Source organism: Oncorhynchus kisutch, linkage group LG26, assembly GCF_002021735.2.
Source record: "Oncorhynchus kisutch isolate 150728-3 linkage group LG26, Okis_V2, whole genome shotgun sequence".
Classification (NCBI taxonomy): Eukaryota; Metazoa; Chordata; class Actinopteri; order Salmoniformes; family Salmonidae; genus Oncorhynchus; species Oncorhynchus kisutch.
The window spans coordinates 14,000,341-14,012,944 of record NC_034199.2 but is presented as its reverse complement, the minus strand read 5'-3'; the positions used below and the strand labels follow the sequence as shown (position 1 = coordinate 14,012,944).

The window sequence follows — 12,604 nt, the reverse complement described above, 5'->3', positions numbered from 1 at the left end:
GAGTGTGATGACGCGTATGCCAGCTCAGAAGTCCCGCCTACTCAACCAATCAGATGAGGGAGTGTGGTGACGCGTATTCAATTTCGTGAGAAAGCCTCATTTTCGGGGACAATAATTAGCAACATCACTAAAACATAGCATTGAGAAAAAACAAATGTCTTGGGCAAAAGGGCAAGTTGTCCTAAAATGAGCTAGCTAGCATAATGGATTCCATTCCAAGCACAGAGGAGTTAACTGGAGCAGTGACAAGTCCTTCATCCTCTGGCAGTCCAACAGAAGATTCTGGGTTTGGTGATTGCCAGGAGACACTACATCACCAATGCATAGTTCAAACTGTAACGTTTGGCGGAGGAGGAATAATGGTCTGGGGCTGTTTTTCATGGTTCAGGCTAGGCCCCTTAGTACCAGTGAAGGGACATCTTAATCTTAATGACATTCTACACGATTCTGTGCTTCCAACTTTGTGGCAACAGTTTGGACTTTCCTGTTTCAGCATGACAATGCCCCTGTGCACAAAACGTGGATCATACAGAAATGGTTTGTCGAGATTGGTGTGGAAAAACTTGACTGACCTGCACATGTAACCGATGTGAAATGGCGAACTAGTTAGCGGTGGCGCGCGCTAATAGCGTTTCAATCGGTGATGTCACTCGCTCTGAGACCTGAAGTAGTTGAGTGAGTGAGTGAGTTTATTATATTTTTTACAGGGACAGTGCACATTAATTAACGTTTCAGTAATAGTGCCGGTTTTAGCCAGCCGGCTAATTTTTAACCGCAGTCCCTGGGCAGGTTATTAAAAACAATTACAATATAGACAGTCATTGAGCAGTGAGCACACGCAGAGCAACATAGGACAAGCAAGACGTAGCATATAGACAGAGTAACATAGGCCAAAAAACAGCAAGACAAAATTCATAAAAGCAACAAAGTGTTTCTACACCTCACAAGCTACACATTACAAGCTACACATCACATTACAATTACACAAGGACCTTAAGGGACATACATATACTTACAATTCTAACAGCTTTTTTGTTAGTAGAGCATTTGTCTTAAAATAAAGTTCCATTTCTTTTTGTAGGGTAAGAAAATGTGGTTTTCTGTTTCTAAATTTACATTTGTGTATATGAAATTTGGCCAAAAGAATAATGAAATTAATTACATAAAAATGTTTCAGCTTATTTCTATCATGTGTTAATAATCCAAACAGTACATCTCTCCACAATAGTGTAAAATCTTCATAAATGTGTTCAATTATGAACCTACTGATGTCTTGCCACAGTTTTCTTACATGCATACAATGCCAAAAAAAGATGCAACACTGTTTCTGGGTGGTCATTACAAAGGAGCAATTTGAGTTGATGTTTTCCTTAAACTTCTTCATATAGTGGTTGGCAGGATAATATTTATGAATAATTTTAAAGTAAACTTCCTTAATTTTGTTAACAAGTAGGTATGTGTGTGGCAACATCCAAACTTTTTTTCCAACAGATATTATCAATAAATCCATTCCAATAAGGCATGACATAAGGTATAGATACAACATCCTGCTGAAACAAGGTTTGTATCGCTCAGTTGTTGAATGGACGAAAAGAGAAACAAATCTTTCCTACTGATGAGTCAACAGGGTCAATAGAAGGTAGGCTCTGAGGGTCAGGTCTTGACACGTTCCTGAATAACATAGCAACACCTGAGGGAATGGCATCTAAAACAATTGCAAAATCTTTAGGTGTTACAGGGACCTTGTAAAGTGATAAGAATTCCTTATAACTGAGTAAAAGACCCTCTGCATTTACCAGTTGGCTCACCAATAGGATATTATTTTGGAACCAATATTCTAAAACAAATAAGTATTTTTATACAATATATCCCGATTATTCCATTTTAATATCTGTGTGGAGAAAAATTGTGTTTATAAATTAAGGACCATGATAAGAAAACCTGCCGATGAAAATCAGAAAGTTTCACTGGAAATTTGTCAATATTATAATTGCAAAACAACATGAGGTTAGGGCCACCAAAAGTAGAGAAGACATGATGAGGAATAAGATTCCAGATAGAAGTGGGAATCTTAGGAATTGTTTTATCCAATTGATCTTAAAAGTATTATTTAAAGTAGTAAAGTCCAGAACATTCAGTTCACCATTCTCATAAGTGTTCATTTACAACAGTTTTCCTAATGTAATGGGTACGGTTTCTCCAAAGAAAGTTGAAAAGCATCTGGTCTATCTCCTTGCTTATTTTACTGTCAAGATATAAAGATAGAGTGCCATATGTTAGTCTAGAGATACCTTCGGCCTTGGTTATTAGGATTCTACCTTTTAAAGATAAGTCCCTCTGGAGCCATTGATTTAGCTTCTTCTGGTGTTTTTTAATAAGAGGGTTAAAATTTAGTAAGCCTCTAGACTTCTGATCCTTTGTAATGGTTCTGCCTAAATATGTAAGTTCTTCTTTTACTGGAATATCATACTATGAAGGTGTCACACAATCTTTGACAGCTATGAGTTCACATTTATTAATGTTAGGATATAGACCAGACGCTTTGGAAAAGGATTGTATCACATTGATCGATATGGGAATTTGGTTGGCGTCTTTCAGAAAAAGTGTAGTGTCATCAGCCAGCTGGCTTATAATAATTTCTTTACCAACTATGGAAATACCTTGTACAGGACTATTATTTAAAGAATTTGCAAGAAGTTGGGTGATTAATAAAAACAGGTACGGAGAGATGGGACAACCTTGCCCAATTCCTCTCTTTAACTCAAATCTAGGTGAGGGGCCATATTTCAATTTGATAGAGCTATTACCATTTGCATAGAGAGTCTTAATAGCCTTACAGAAAAAAATCCCCAAAGCCAAGTCTCTCAAGGGAGTGGAAGAGAAACTGATGCTCTACTGTGTCAAATGCTTTATAAAAATCTAAAAATAATATGAAGCTATCCTCAGTTATTAAGTCTGAGTAGTCAAGTATGTCTAATACTAGTCTGACATTGTTAGAACTATGTCTGTTCCTCATGAAGCCAGACTGTGTTTCATCAATGATTGCATCCAGGACTTTAATTATTTTTGCAAGTAGTAAGGCTAATCTCTTATAGTCATTATTAAGAAGACAAATTGGACGCCAGTTATCGATAAGCAGCACTTCTTTTTTTAGGCTTAGGTATCATTGTTATTAACCCCTGACTCATTGTAGGAGGGAGAACATTGTTTTTAATACTCTCTAAAAAGACTTGTAATTGCATGGCTTTTTTTAATTTAATTTTTTTATTTTTTTTATTTTTTTATTTTTTATTTTATTAACAACAAATCAATACATAAAGCACATGAGGGAACACAAGCATACATAGATTACAAATAATAGACAATCGAGCTAGGGGGTACAATATCACATTACAATTACACAAGGACCTTAAGGGACATGCATATACTTACAATTCTAACAGCTTTTTTGTTAGTAGAGCATTTAACCGTCTTAAAATACAGTTCAATTTCTTTTTGTAGGGTACGAAAATGTGGTTTTCTGTTTGTAAATTTACATTTGTGTATATGAAATTTGGCCAAAAGAATAATGAAATTAATTACATAAAAATGATTCCGCTTATTTCTATTGTATGTAAAGAATCCAAACAGTACATCTCTCCACAATAGTGTAAAATCTTCATAAATGTGTTCAATTATAAACCTACTGATGTCTTGCCACAGTTTTCTTACATGCATACAATGCCAAAAAAGATGCACAACTGTTTCTGGGTGGTCATTACAAAAGGAGCAATTTGAGTTGATGTTTTCCTTAAACTTCTTCATATAGTGGTTGGCAGGATAATATTTATGAATAATTTTAAAGGAAATTTCCTTAATTTTGTTAACAAGTAGGTATGTTTGTGGCAACATCCAAACTTTTTTCCAACAGATATTATCAATAAATCCATTCCAATAAGGCATGACATAAGGTATAGATACAACATCCTGCTGAAACAAGGATCGTATCGCTCTGTTGTTGAATGGACCAAAAGAGAAACAAATCTTTCCTACTGATGAGTCAACAGGGTCAATAGAAGGTAGGCTCTGAGGGTCAGGTCTTGACATGTTCCTGAATAACATAGCAACACCTGAGGGAATGGCATCTAAAACAATTGCAAAATCTTTAGGTGTTACAGGGACCTTGTAAAGTGATAAGAATTCTTTATAACTGAGTAAAAAACCCTCTGCATTTACCAGTTGGCTCACCAATAGGATATTATTTCTGAACCAATATTCTAAAAACAGAGAGGTATTTTTATACAATATATCCCGATTATTCCATATATAATATCTGTGTGGAGAAAAATTGTGTTTATAAATTAAGGACCATGACAAGAAAACCTGCCGATGAAAAGCAGAAAGTTTCACTGGAACTTTGTCAATATTATAATTGCAAAACAACATGAAGTTAAGGCCACCAAAAGTAGAGAAGACATGATGAGGAATAAAATTCCAGATAGAAGTGGGTCTTCTTAGGAATTGTTTTATCCAAATGATCTTGAAAGTATTATTTAAAGTAGTAAAATCCAGAAAATTCAGTCCACCATTCTCATAAGTGTTCATTACAACAGTTTTCCTAATGTAATGGGTACGGTTTCTCCAAAGAAAGTTGAAAAGCATCTGGTCTATCTCCTTGCTTATTTTACGGTCAAGATATAAAGATAGAGCACCATATGTTAGTCTAGAGATACCTTCAGCCTTGGTTATCAGGACTCTACCTTTTAAAGATAAGTCCCTCTGTAGCCATTGATTTAGTTTCTTCTGGGTTTTTTTAATAAGAGGGTTAAAATTTAGTAAGCCTCTAGACTTCTGATCCTTTGTAATGGTTATGCCTAAATATGTAAGTTCTTCTTTTACTGGAATACCATAATATGAAGGTGTCACACAATCTTTGACAGCCATGAGTTCACATTTCTTAATGTTAAGATATAGACCAGACGCTTTGGAAAAGGATTGTATCACATTGATCGATATGGGAATTTGGTTAGCGTCTTTCAGAAAAAGTGTAGTATCGTCAGCCAGCTGGCTTATAATAATTTCTTTACCAGCTATGGAAATACCTTGTACAGGACTATTATTTAAAGAATTTGCAAGAAGTTGGGTGATTAATAAAAACAGGTATGGAGAGATAGGACAACCTTGCCTAATTCCTCTCTTTAACTCAAATCTAGGTGAGGTGCCATATTTCAATTTGATAGAGCTGTTACCATTTGCATAGAGAGTCTTAATAGCCTTACAGAAAAAATCCCCAAAGCCAAGTCTCTCAAGGGAGTGGAAGAGAAACTGATGCTCTACTGTGTCAAATGCTTTATAAAAATCTAAAAATAATATGAAGCTATCCTCAGTTATTAGGTCTGAGTAGTCAAGTACGTCTAATACTAGTCTGACATTGTTAGAAATATGTCTGTTCCTCATGAAGCCAGACTGTGTTTCATCAATAATTGCATCCAGAACTTCTTTAATTCTTTTTGCAAGTAGTGAGGCTAATATCTTATAGTCATTATTAAGAAGACAAATTGGACGCCAGTTATCGATGAGCAGCACTTCTTTTTTAGGTTTAGGTATCAGTGTTATTAACCCCTGACTCATTGTAGGAGGGAGAACATTGTTTTTAATACTCTCTAAAAAGACTTCAAATAGGAAGGGAGCTACTTGTTCAGAAAATAATTTGTAAAATTCTGATGTAATTCCATCAACACCTGGTGATTTATTGTTCTTTAGATGTTTGATAGACTCTATAATCTCTTCAACTTTGATGGGTTCATCACACTGTTTAGATTCTATATCACTGATAGAGTGAACATTATTCAGTGAGTTAAAAAACATATCTGTGGATTCCTGACAGTACGTAGAGCTATACAATTTTCTGTAAAAATTGCTGCAGTATTTAGCGATTAATTTTTGGTCATCTGTAATAACACCATCAATGTTTAACTTATGGATAGTGTTATTTTTAGAGTGAAATTTCTCAAGTCTAAAGAAATAGGATGAATTCTGTTCTCCCTCCTCAATCCATTTTTTCCTAGTTTTTCCTTGTAATTGCATGGCTGTCCCTGCATGCCGGTCGGCAGACGCGTCACACTCCCTCATCTCATTGGTCGTTTCCCAAGAACCTTAAACCGGCAAACGCGTCATAACACTCCCTCGTCTGATTGGTTGACTATGTGGGCGTTCTGACTTTGTGGCTGTGGTAACTAGTGCCAACCCCCAACACAATGGCTAGAAGGGATCCAGCTTTTATCAAATTAACGTATTTTTTGTTGCATGTTTAATTCATGCTACGTTAATTCAACTAACCTGCTAAGAGAAGTCAATACAACGTTAATTTGACAAAAACTGGATAATTTTTGTAGCCATGACCCAACACAACGGATGTGTATTGCGGAATTACGTATGCAGAAGAGCGACAGTCAAATGAATATCCGCAGCAGAGATTTGCTAGAAATCATCTTACTACGCCAGTAGGGAGCACTGTCTACTCAAAGTACTAAGATCGCAGTTGCGGCTAATGAAGATAAGTGTTACTGGAGAAATACATGTCCTAGTCCTGACAATTTTTCTGCATGTAATACTATGATTTGGATCCAAGGTGTGAAATTCCATTGACCCTACAGATAATATATAGATACATACATACAGTGTAGACTTTGTTAATGTTGTAAATGACTATTGTAGCTGGAAACGGCTGAATTAAAAAAAACAATTATGGAAAATCTATATAGGTAGGCTCATTATCAGCAACCATCACTCCTGTGTTTCAATGGCACGTTGTGTTAGCTAATCCAAGTTTATCATTTTAAAGGCTAATTGATCATTAGAAAACCCATTTGCAGTTATGTTAGCACAGCTGAGAACTGTTGTTCTGATTTAAAGAAGCAATAAAACTGGCCTTCTTTAGACTAGTTGACTATCTGGAGCATCAACATTTGTGGGTTCGATTACAGGCTTAAAATGGCCAGAAACAAAGAACTAACTGTCTTCTGAAACTCGTCAGTCTATTCTTGTTCTGAGAAATGGCTATTCCATGTGAGAAATTGCCAAGAATCTGAAGATCTGGTACAACGCTGTGTACTACTCCCTTCACAGAACAGAGCAAACTGTCCCTAACCAGAATAGAAAGAATTGGAGGCCCCAATGCACAACTGAGCAAGAGGACAAGTACATTAGCGTGTCTAGTCTGAGAAACAGACACCTCACAAGTCCTCAACTGGCAGCTTCATTAAATAGTACCCGCAAAACACCAGTCTCAACGTCAACAGTGAAGAGGCGACTCTGGGATGCTGTCCTTCTAGGCAGGGTTGCAAAGAAAAAGACATATCTCAGACTGGCCAATAAAAAGAAAAGATTAAGATGGGCAAAAGAACACAGACACTGGACAGAGGAACTCTGCCTAGAAGGCCAACATCTCGGAGTCGCCTCTTCGCTGTTGACATTGAGACTGTTGTTTTGCGGTTAATGAAGCTGCCAGTGATCAAAATGCAACAAAAATGTATATAGACGTCATGTCTACAAACATGCTGGTAATGTTATAATGTACTAAATCATTTGTAAAATATGCTTTAATACTATTAAGCAGCAATCATGAATTCCTCACTGATTTAAATCAATAGTATATTGAACAGAGTAATGATTAAATTTGTGTTTGCCTATATTGCCTTTAAGTAGACCTGTATGTAATAATACATATATTTGGATTATAATGGATTCACCCCTCACACCTAAAGATGTGTTTGTTCTGTAAATCTTGCCTTAAATGAAAATAAAAACACTGAAGAATACAGTATGTAATCATTATAAAAGTTACACAAATGTAAGGAATATGTACACTGAACAAAAATATATACGCAACATTTCATGAGCTGAAATAAAAGGTCCTTGAAATTTTCCATGAACACAAAAAGCTAATTACACAGGTGCACCTTGTGATGGGGACAATAAAAGGCTGCTCTAAAATGTGCAGTTTTGTCACACAACCCCACAGATTTGAGGGAGCGTGCAATTGGCATGCTGACTGCAGGAATGTCCACCAGAGCCGTTGCCAGATAATTGCATGTTAATTTCTCTACCATAAGCATTCTCCAATGTTGTTTTAGAGAATTTGGCAGTACGTCCAACCGGCTTCACAACCGCCGACCACATTCATGGCATCATGTGGGAAAGTGGTTTACTGATGTCAAAGTTGTGAACAAAGTGCCACATGGTGGCGGTGGGTTTATGTGCAGGTATAAGCTACGGACAACAAACACACTTTCATTTTATCGATGGCAATTTGAATGCACAGAGATTACGTGACAAGATCTTGAGGCCCATTGTCATGCCATTCATCCGCCGCCATCACCTCATGATAATGCACGGCCCCATGTCGCAAGGATCTGTACTACATTCCTGGAAGCTGAAAATGTCCCAGTTCTTCCATAGCCTGCATACTCACCAGACATGTCACGCATTGAGCATGTTTGGGGATGCTCTGGATCGACGTGTACGACAGTGTGTTCCAGTTCCCGCCAGTATCCAACAACTTCGCACAGCCATTGAAGAGGAGTGGGACAACATTCTACAGGCCACAACCAACAGCATGATCAATTATATGTGAAGGAGATTTCATACTGCATGAGACAAATGGTGGTCACACCAGATACTGTTTTTCTGATCCACGCCCCTACTAAAAAGGTATCTGTGACCAACAGATGCATATCTGTATTTCCAGTCATGTGAAATCCATAGATTAGGGCCTAATTTATTTAAATTGACTGATTTCCTTACTGTAACTCAGTAAAATCTTTGACATTGTTGCATTTATATTTTTGTTCAGTATATTTGATAATCTGTCTAATCTTCAAAAGGCTAGTTCAATCCTTTTATCAAATCATTGTCCATTACATTCAATTACATCAAATAAAAAAACACTGTTTAAAGATCAACATTCTGGAACTGTTGGAAACAATTCCTCAAGGTGCTATTTGGAACAAAGGTTTACATTTGCTGAGGGAATGCCAGTAGATAAATGCAACTTTTTAAAGCATCAACAGACAGACAGAATCAGCAGTTGGACTTCATGTTACTCAGTTGACCTGTCCGGAGTCCTCCAATTTACCACTCCTTCTCCTGGCATCTCCATTGCCTTTGGGGTCAATCAGGTCAGTTTGTTGAGACACTTTGATGCCAACTGACCCACCCCCGTTAGTAGGCGGGGAGCGCAGGACCTGCTCACTGGGGCGTTTCCAAGAGGGGCGAGTAGCGATCCAGAGGATGATTCCTCCAAAAATAACTATAAGTACTCCCAGCACATTCACAAAGGTGGCCTCTGGGGGAGAGTCTTTGTAACTGGGATTTTTCCTGAGAGACAAAGAAGAGAGTTAGCTATAGCTGTAATATGTTTATAAAATGGGGTCTCTAAGTACCAAAGTTTAGTGTATGTCCCATATTATAAAACTTACAGGCCAAAAATGAGCTTCTCTGTGATGCCCATAAGTGCAGTGGCTATGACACTGGTAAAGATGAACAGGCCACTGTAGATGTGCAGGGGCATAAACGCTGCTCTCAGGTATGTCGGGGTGATGGGTACCAGGTATATACACACTCCCAGGACAAGCTGCTCAGTAAAAGAAGGAAACATCAGGAAACTCTGTCAAGCATTGTAATGAAGAATGGAATATACCGGTCTTACTGTGCCATAAAATGTACTTCATAAACAGCCTACCCAAGCGTCCATGCATAGAGCTGTAGTTAAATAGTAAGAAAAAAATCTATTAAAATGATGCTTTATGACAAAGCTTGTTGTGGAATGATCAGAATTAGTTGGGTAACATAGATAAGATGTGTTATTTTCATGATATGCTTATGAGTTATTTCTCATAAGAATGTATTTTGTTGTACTATAGTGGTGGCCATTGGCAGTTATCTGTTCTATGTCAGGACTAAGTTGCATGGGCCACAGAGAGGGGAGAGGTCAAGGGGTCATCATGTGTAAACATATCTTTTCGGTGTGGCAGTGACTCCCTACTTTTCTCATCGGGGAAAGAAGGGTGACAGTGTCTGGAATCATTCTATGCTCCCTCTTTGTTGACCTATAGGGTCACTCTCCTCTCCGTGAGTTTGTCCTCTGATTGGTTGTATTTAGAATTGGTTCGATCTAAATGACAATTTGATATATATCATAGGGTGGGGGTAATGTCTTGGTACCATTTTGTACCAAGGACGAGATAAGAGCTTTGTTTAGGAGACCAAACTGAACGATATTTTATAGCCCACTCTGTCTGACTAGGGGATATTCTCTCTGAAGTAAGGTTTTTTCTTTGTGTAAGTTCTAAGACCTGTGTTTTGTCATGTCGTCTAGGAGGGGGTGGATCTTTGCTATAAAGGATCCCATTTGCCATTGTGTGAGGCACTATCAACTTTTCATTAGAGATACTGAACTGTTGAAAGTCAAAATGCTATTGCAAAAGCTTAATTATTATTAAAGGTGAAGATTAAGCATAACTCTGACTCGTGTGATTTGCTCTCTCATCAGTTGGTAATTAAGGAAATTTCCACGACAAGCTTTATAACAATATAATACATTATGAAGCATTCATTAAGGACATTTCTACAGCATCATAATAGGCTACACAAGATATTTTGGTGTACTTACCTGTAGTGAATATAGTATCACAGCTGCTAGCCCCACCCAGCTGTGCAGGCTGTACATGTTGGGGATGTTTTGTGAGTTGTGGAAGTCAAATACTGCTACCAGAGATATGGCAGCGAAAATGAAGGCCAGTATGTTTAAGCCAGCATGAATAAACTTCATCATTAACTTGCTGCACTTCCAGGTCCATGGCAACCTATACACGATAATGGCTGAAACCGACAAAAATAGCCTACTTATTCAACTGATGTTTAATCATGAAAATGCATTCAATCCAAAGAGATTGAATGTGAATAATACTCCGAGACGAGCAATTCATGCAACAAGTACCAGATGTTGTAACATCCTGTTTCTTACATCACTATGAGGTAGGCCTACTTCTACACAATAAAATAAGGCCACCGCATTATATCGTTTTCATTTTGTTTAGTTTAAGCGGGTAGGCCAATAAAATCATTTTAAACTAATGTAATCCCAATCACATACAAATCAAAGTTACTGTGAAATTTAAGTTTAGGCTACACTCAAGGAAATAGTCTACTTCAAGTGGAAGAATGCACATGGTCTGGAATGTTGGTAGAAAATCTGAGTATAACTCATTCACTTAAACTGTGTAAAGAATCAAAGGGTCTTTTTTTACTCAGAAATGCATCAGTGCAACATTAGCATAGATCGTGATCTAACATATTTGTATACAACAAAACTGATGATAATAAAACAAACGACCGAAACGGTTTAGAAAACAATGCATATTTCTTTCAATAATATAGTACCCTGACAGTGAATAGATACAATATAGCCCTTTCTTTGGGTTAACGTTACTTCGGAATCTTGGGAGAAAAATCTTCCAGGTTCCAAATGGCTTGGTGAAATAACTTTCAGTTTCAAAATAACTTGTTAAACCGAAGACCGTGTCGGCCCAACTCAATCGCTTCAGATTTAGTTGAATTCTGTACTTGAGAGAGTAATAAACATATACAAACTTCTCACCAATTCCCTGCATAAAAATGAACCCGGTAACGATTAAAACTGGGTGCCAATTGAATTCGGCCAGTCCTCCATCCCATGCTAAACCTTCCTTGAAGTAGAATACCCATCTCAAAACAAAAATTATCGAGACAAAACCAACGGTAACGGCAGCGGACAAAGCGAACAGGAACTGCTTGAAATTCTCCATTGCCATCTCTAACAGCGCGAACGCCAACACTGGATTCATGTAGGAAGTGATTTGAGGAATTTCAAGTGGGGAGTGGGAAGGGGGGGGGGTCATGAGTAATTATTTTCCAATAACAAATCTGAAAAAGTTTTGTAACCTCCGTTGTTACAAATGGGTCAGACAGAACAGACTGGTCTCATAGACAAGACGTAACATAGTAGCCGGTCAGTCCGGGACCATCAAATTAGTATGATATGTTACGTTTGGTATGGTTACATAGGACAGAAGGCAAAAATGAAAGGATGATGGTTGGTCTGGGTGGAACGGTGGGCGTATAACAAAAATATATAATAACTCCAAGGCTGCATGTTGGAATCTCATCAGACAATTTCAGCTAATTAGCAACTTTCAACTTCTTACTGCTTTTTAGCTACGAATTGTAATTCGTAACATATCATACGAAATGGATTATGGACATTCACAAATGAATGCATAGAATACGAAATGTAACATATCATACTAAATGGAGAGTTACGTATTTAGTTAAGAATGATACGAAATGCCCCGAGACCAGGTTACACAGACATAGCAGATATAAAACAGATCACCAATGGGTCGTGCACAACATTAGCATGAGCAACAATAAAATAATCGATGTTCGCTGTTCAAAATATCCCAATTGAAAGGGATTCAAACAGATAAAAAATTGTGCAATAATGCCACAATTGAACAAGATAATGCTCATACAAAATCAACAAAAGAAAATGATTCGTTAATTTGACCAAAAATATATATATATG

The 12,604-nt window shown here is 37.3% G+C and overlaps 1 protein-coding gene across 1 annotated transcript; it reads right to left on the bottom strand.

The window, feature by feature from the left end:
• Positions 1 to 7,562: 7,562 nt before the first annotated feature.
• LOC109871331 (cytochrome b reductase 1) lies at positions 7,563 to 12,001 on the bottom strand. The gene is made up of 4 exons (XM_020462174.2): positions 11,639 to 12,001; positions 10,652 to 10,860; positions 9,459 to 9,613; positions 7,563 to 9,357 (listed from the first exon to the last, which is right to left on the bottom strand). The coding sequence occupies exons 1-4, from the start codon at positions 11,916 to 11,918 to the stop codon at positions 9,084 to 9,086; spliced, it is 918 nt and encodes a 305-aa protein (XP_020317763.1). The 5' UTR covers positions 11,919 to 12,001; the 3' UTR covers positions 7,563 to 9,083.
• Positions 12,002 to 12,604: the final 603 nt, after the last annotated feature.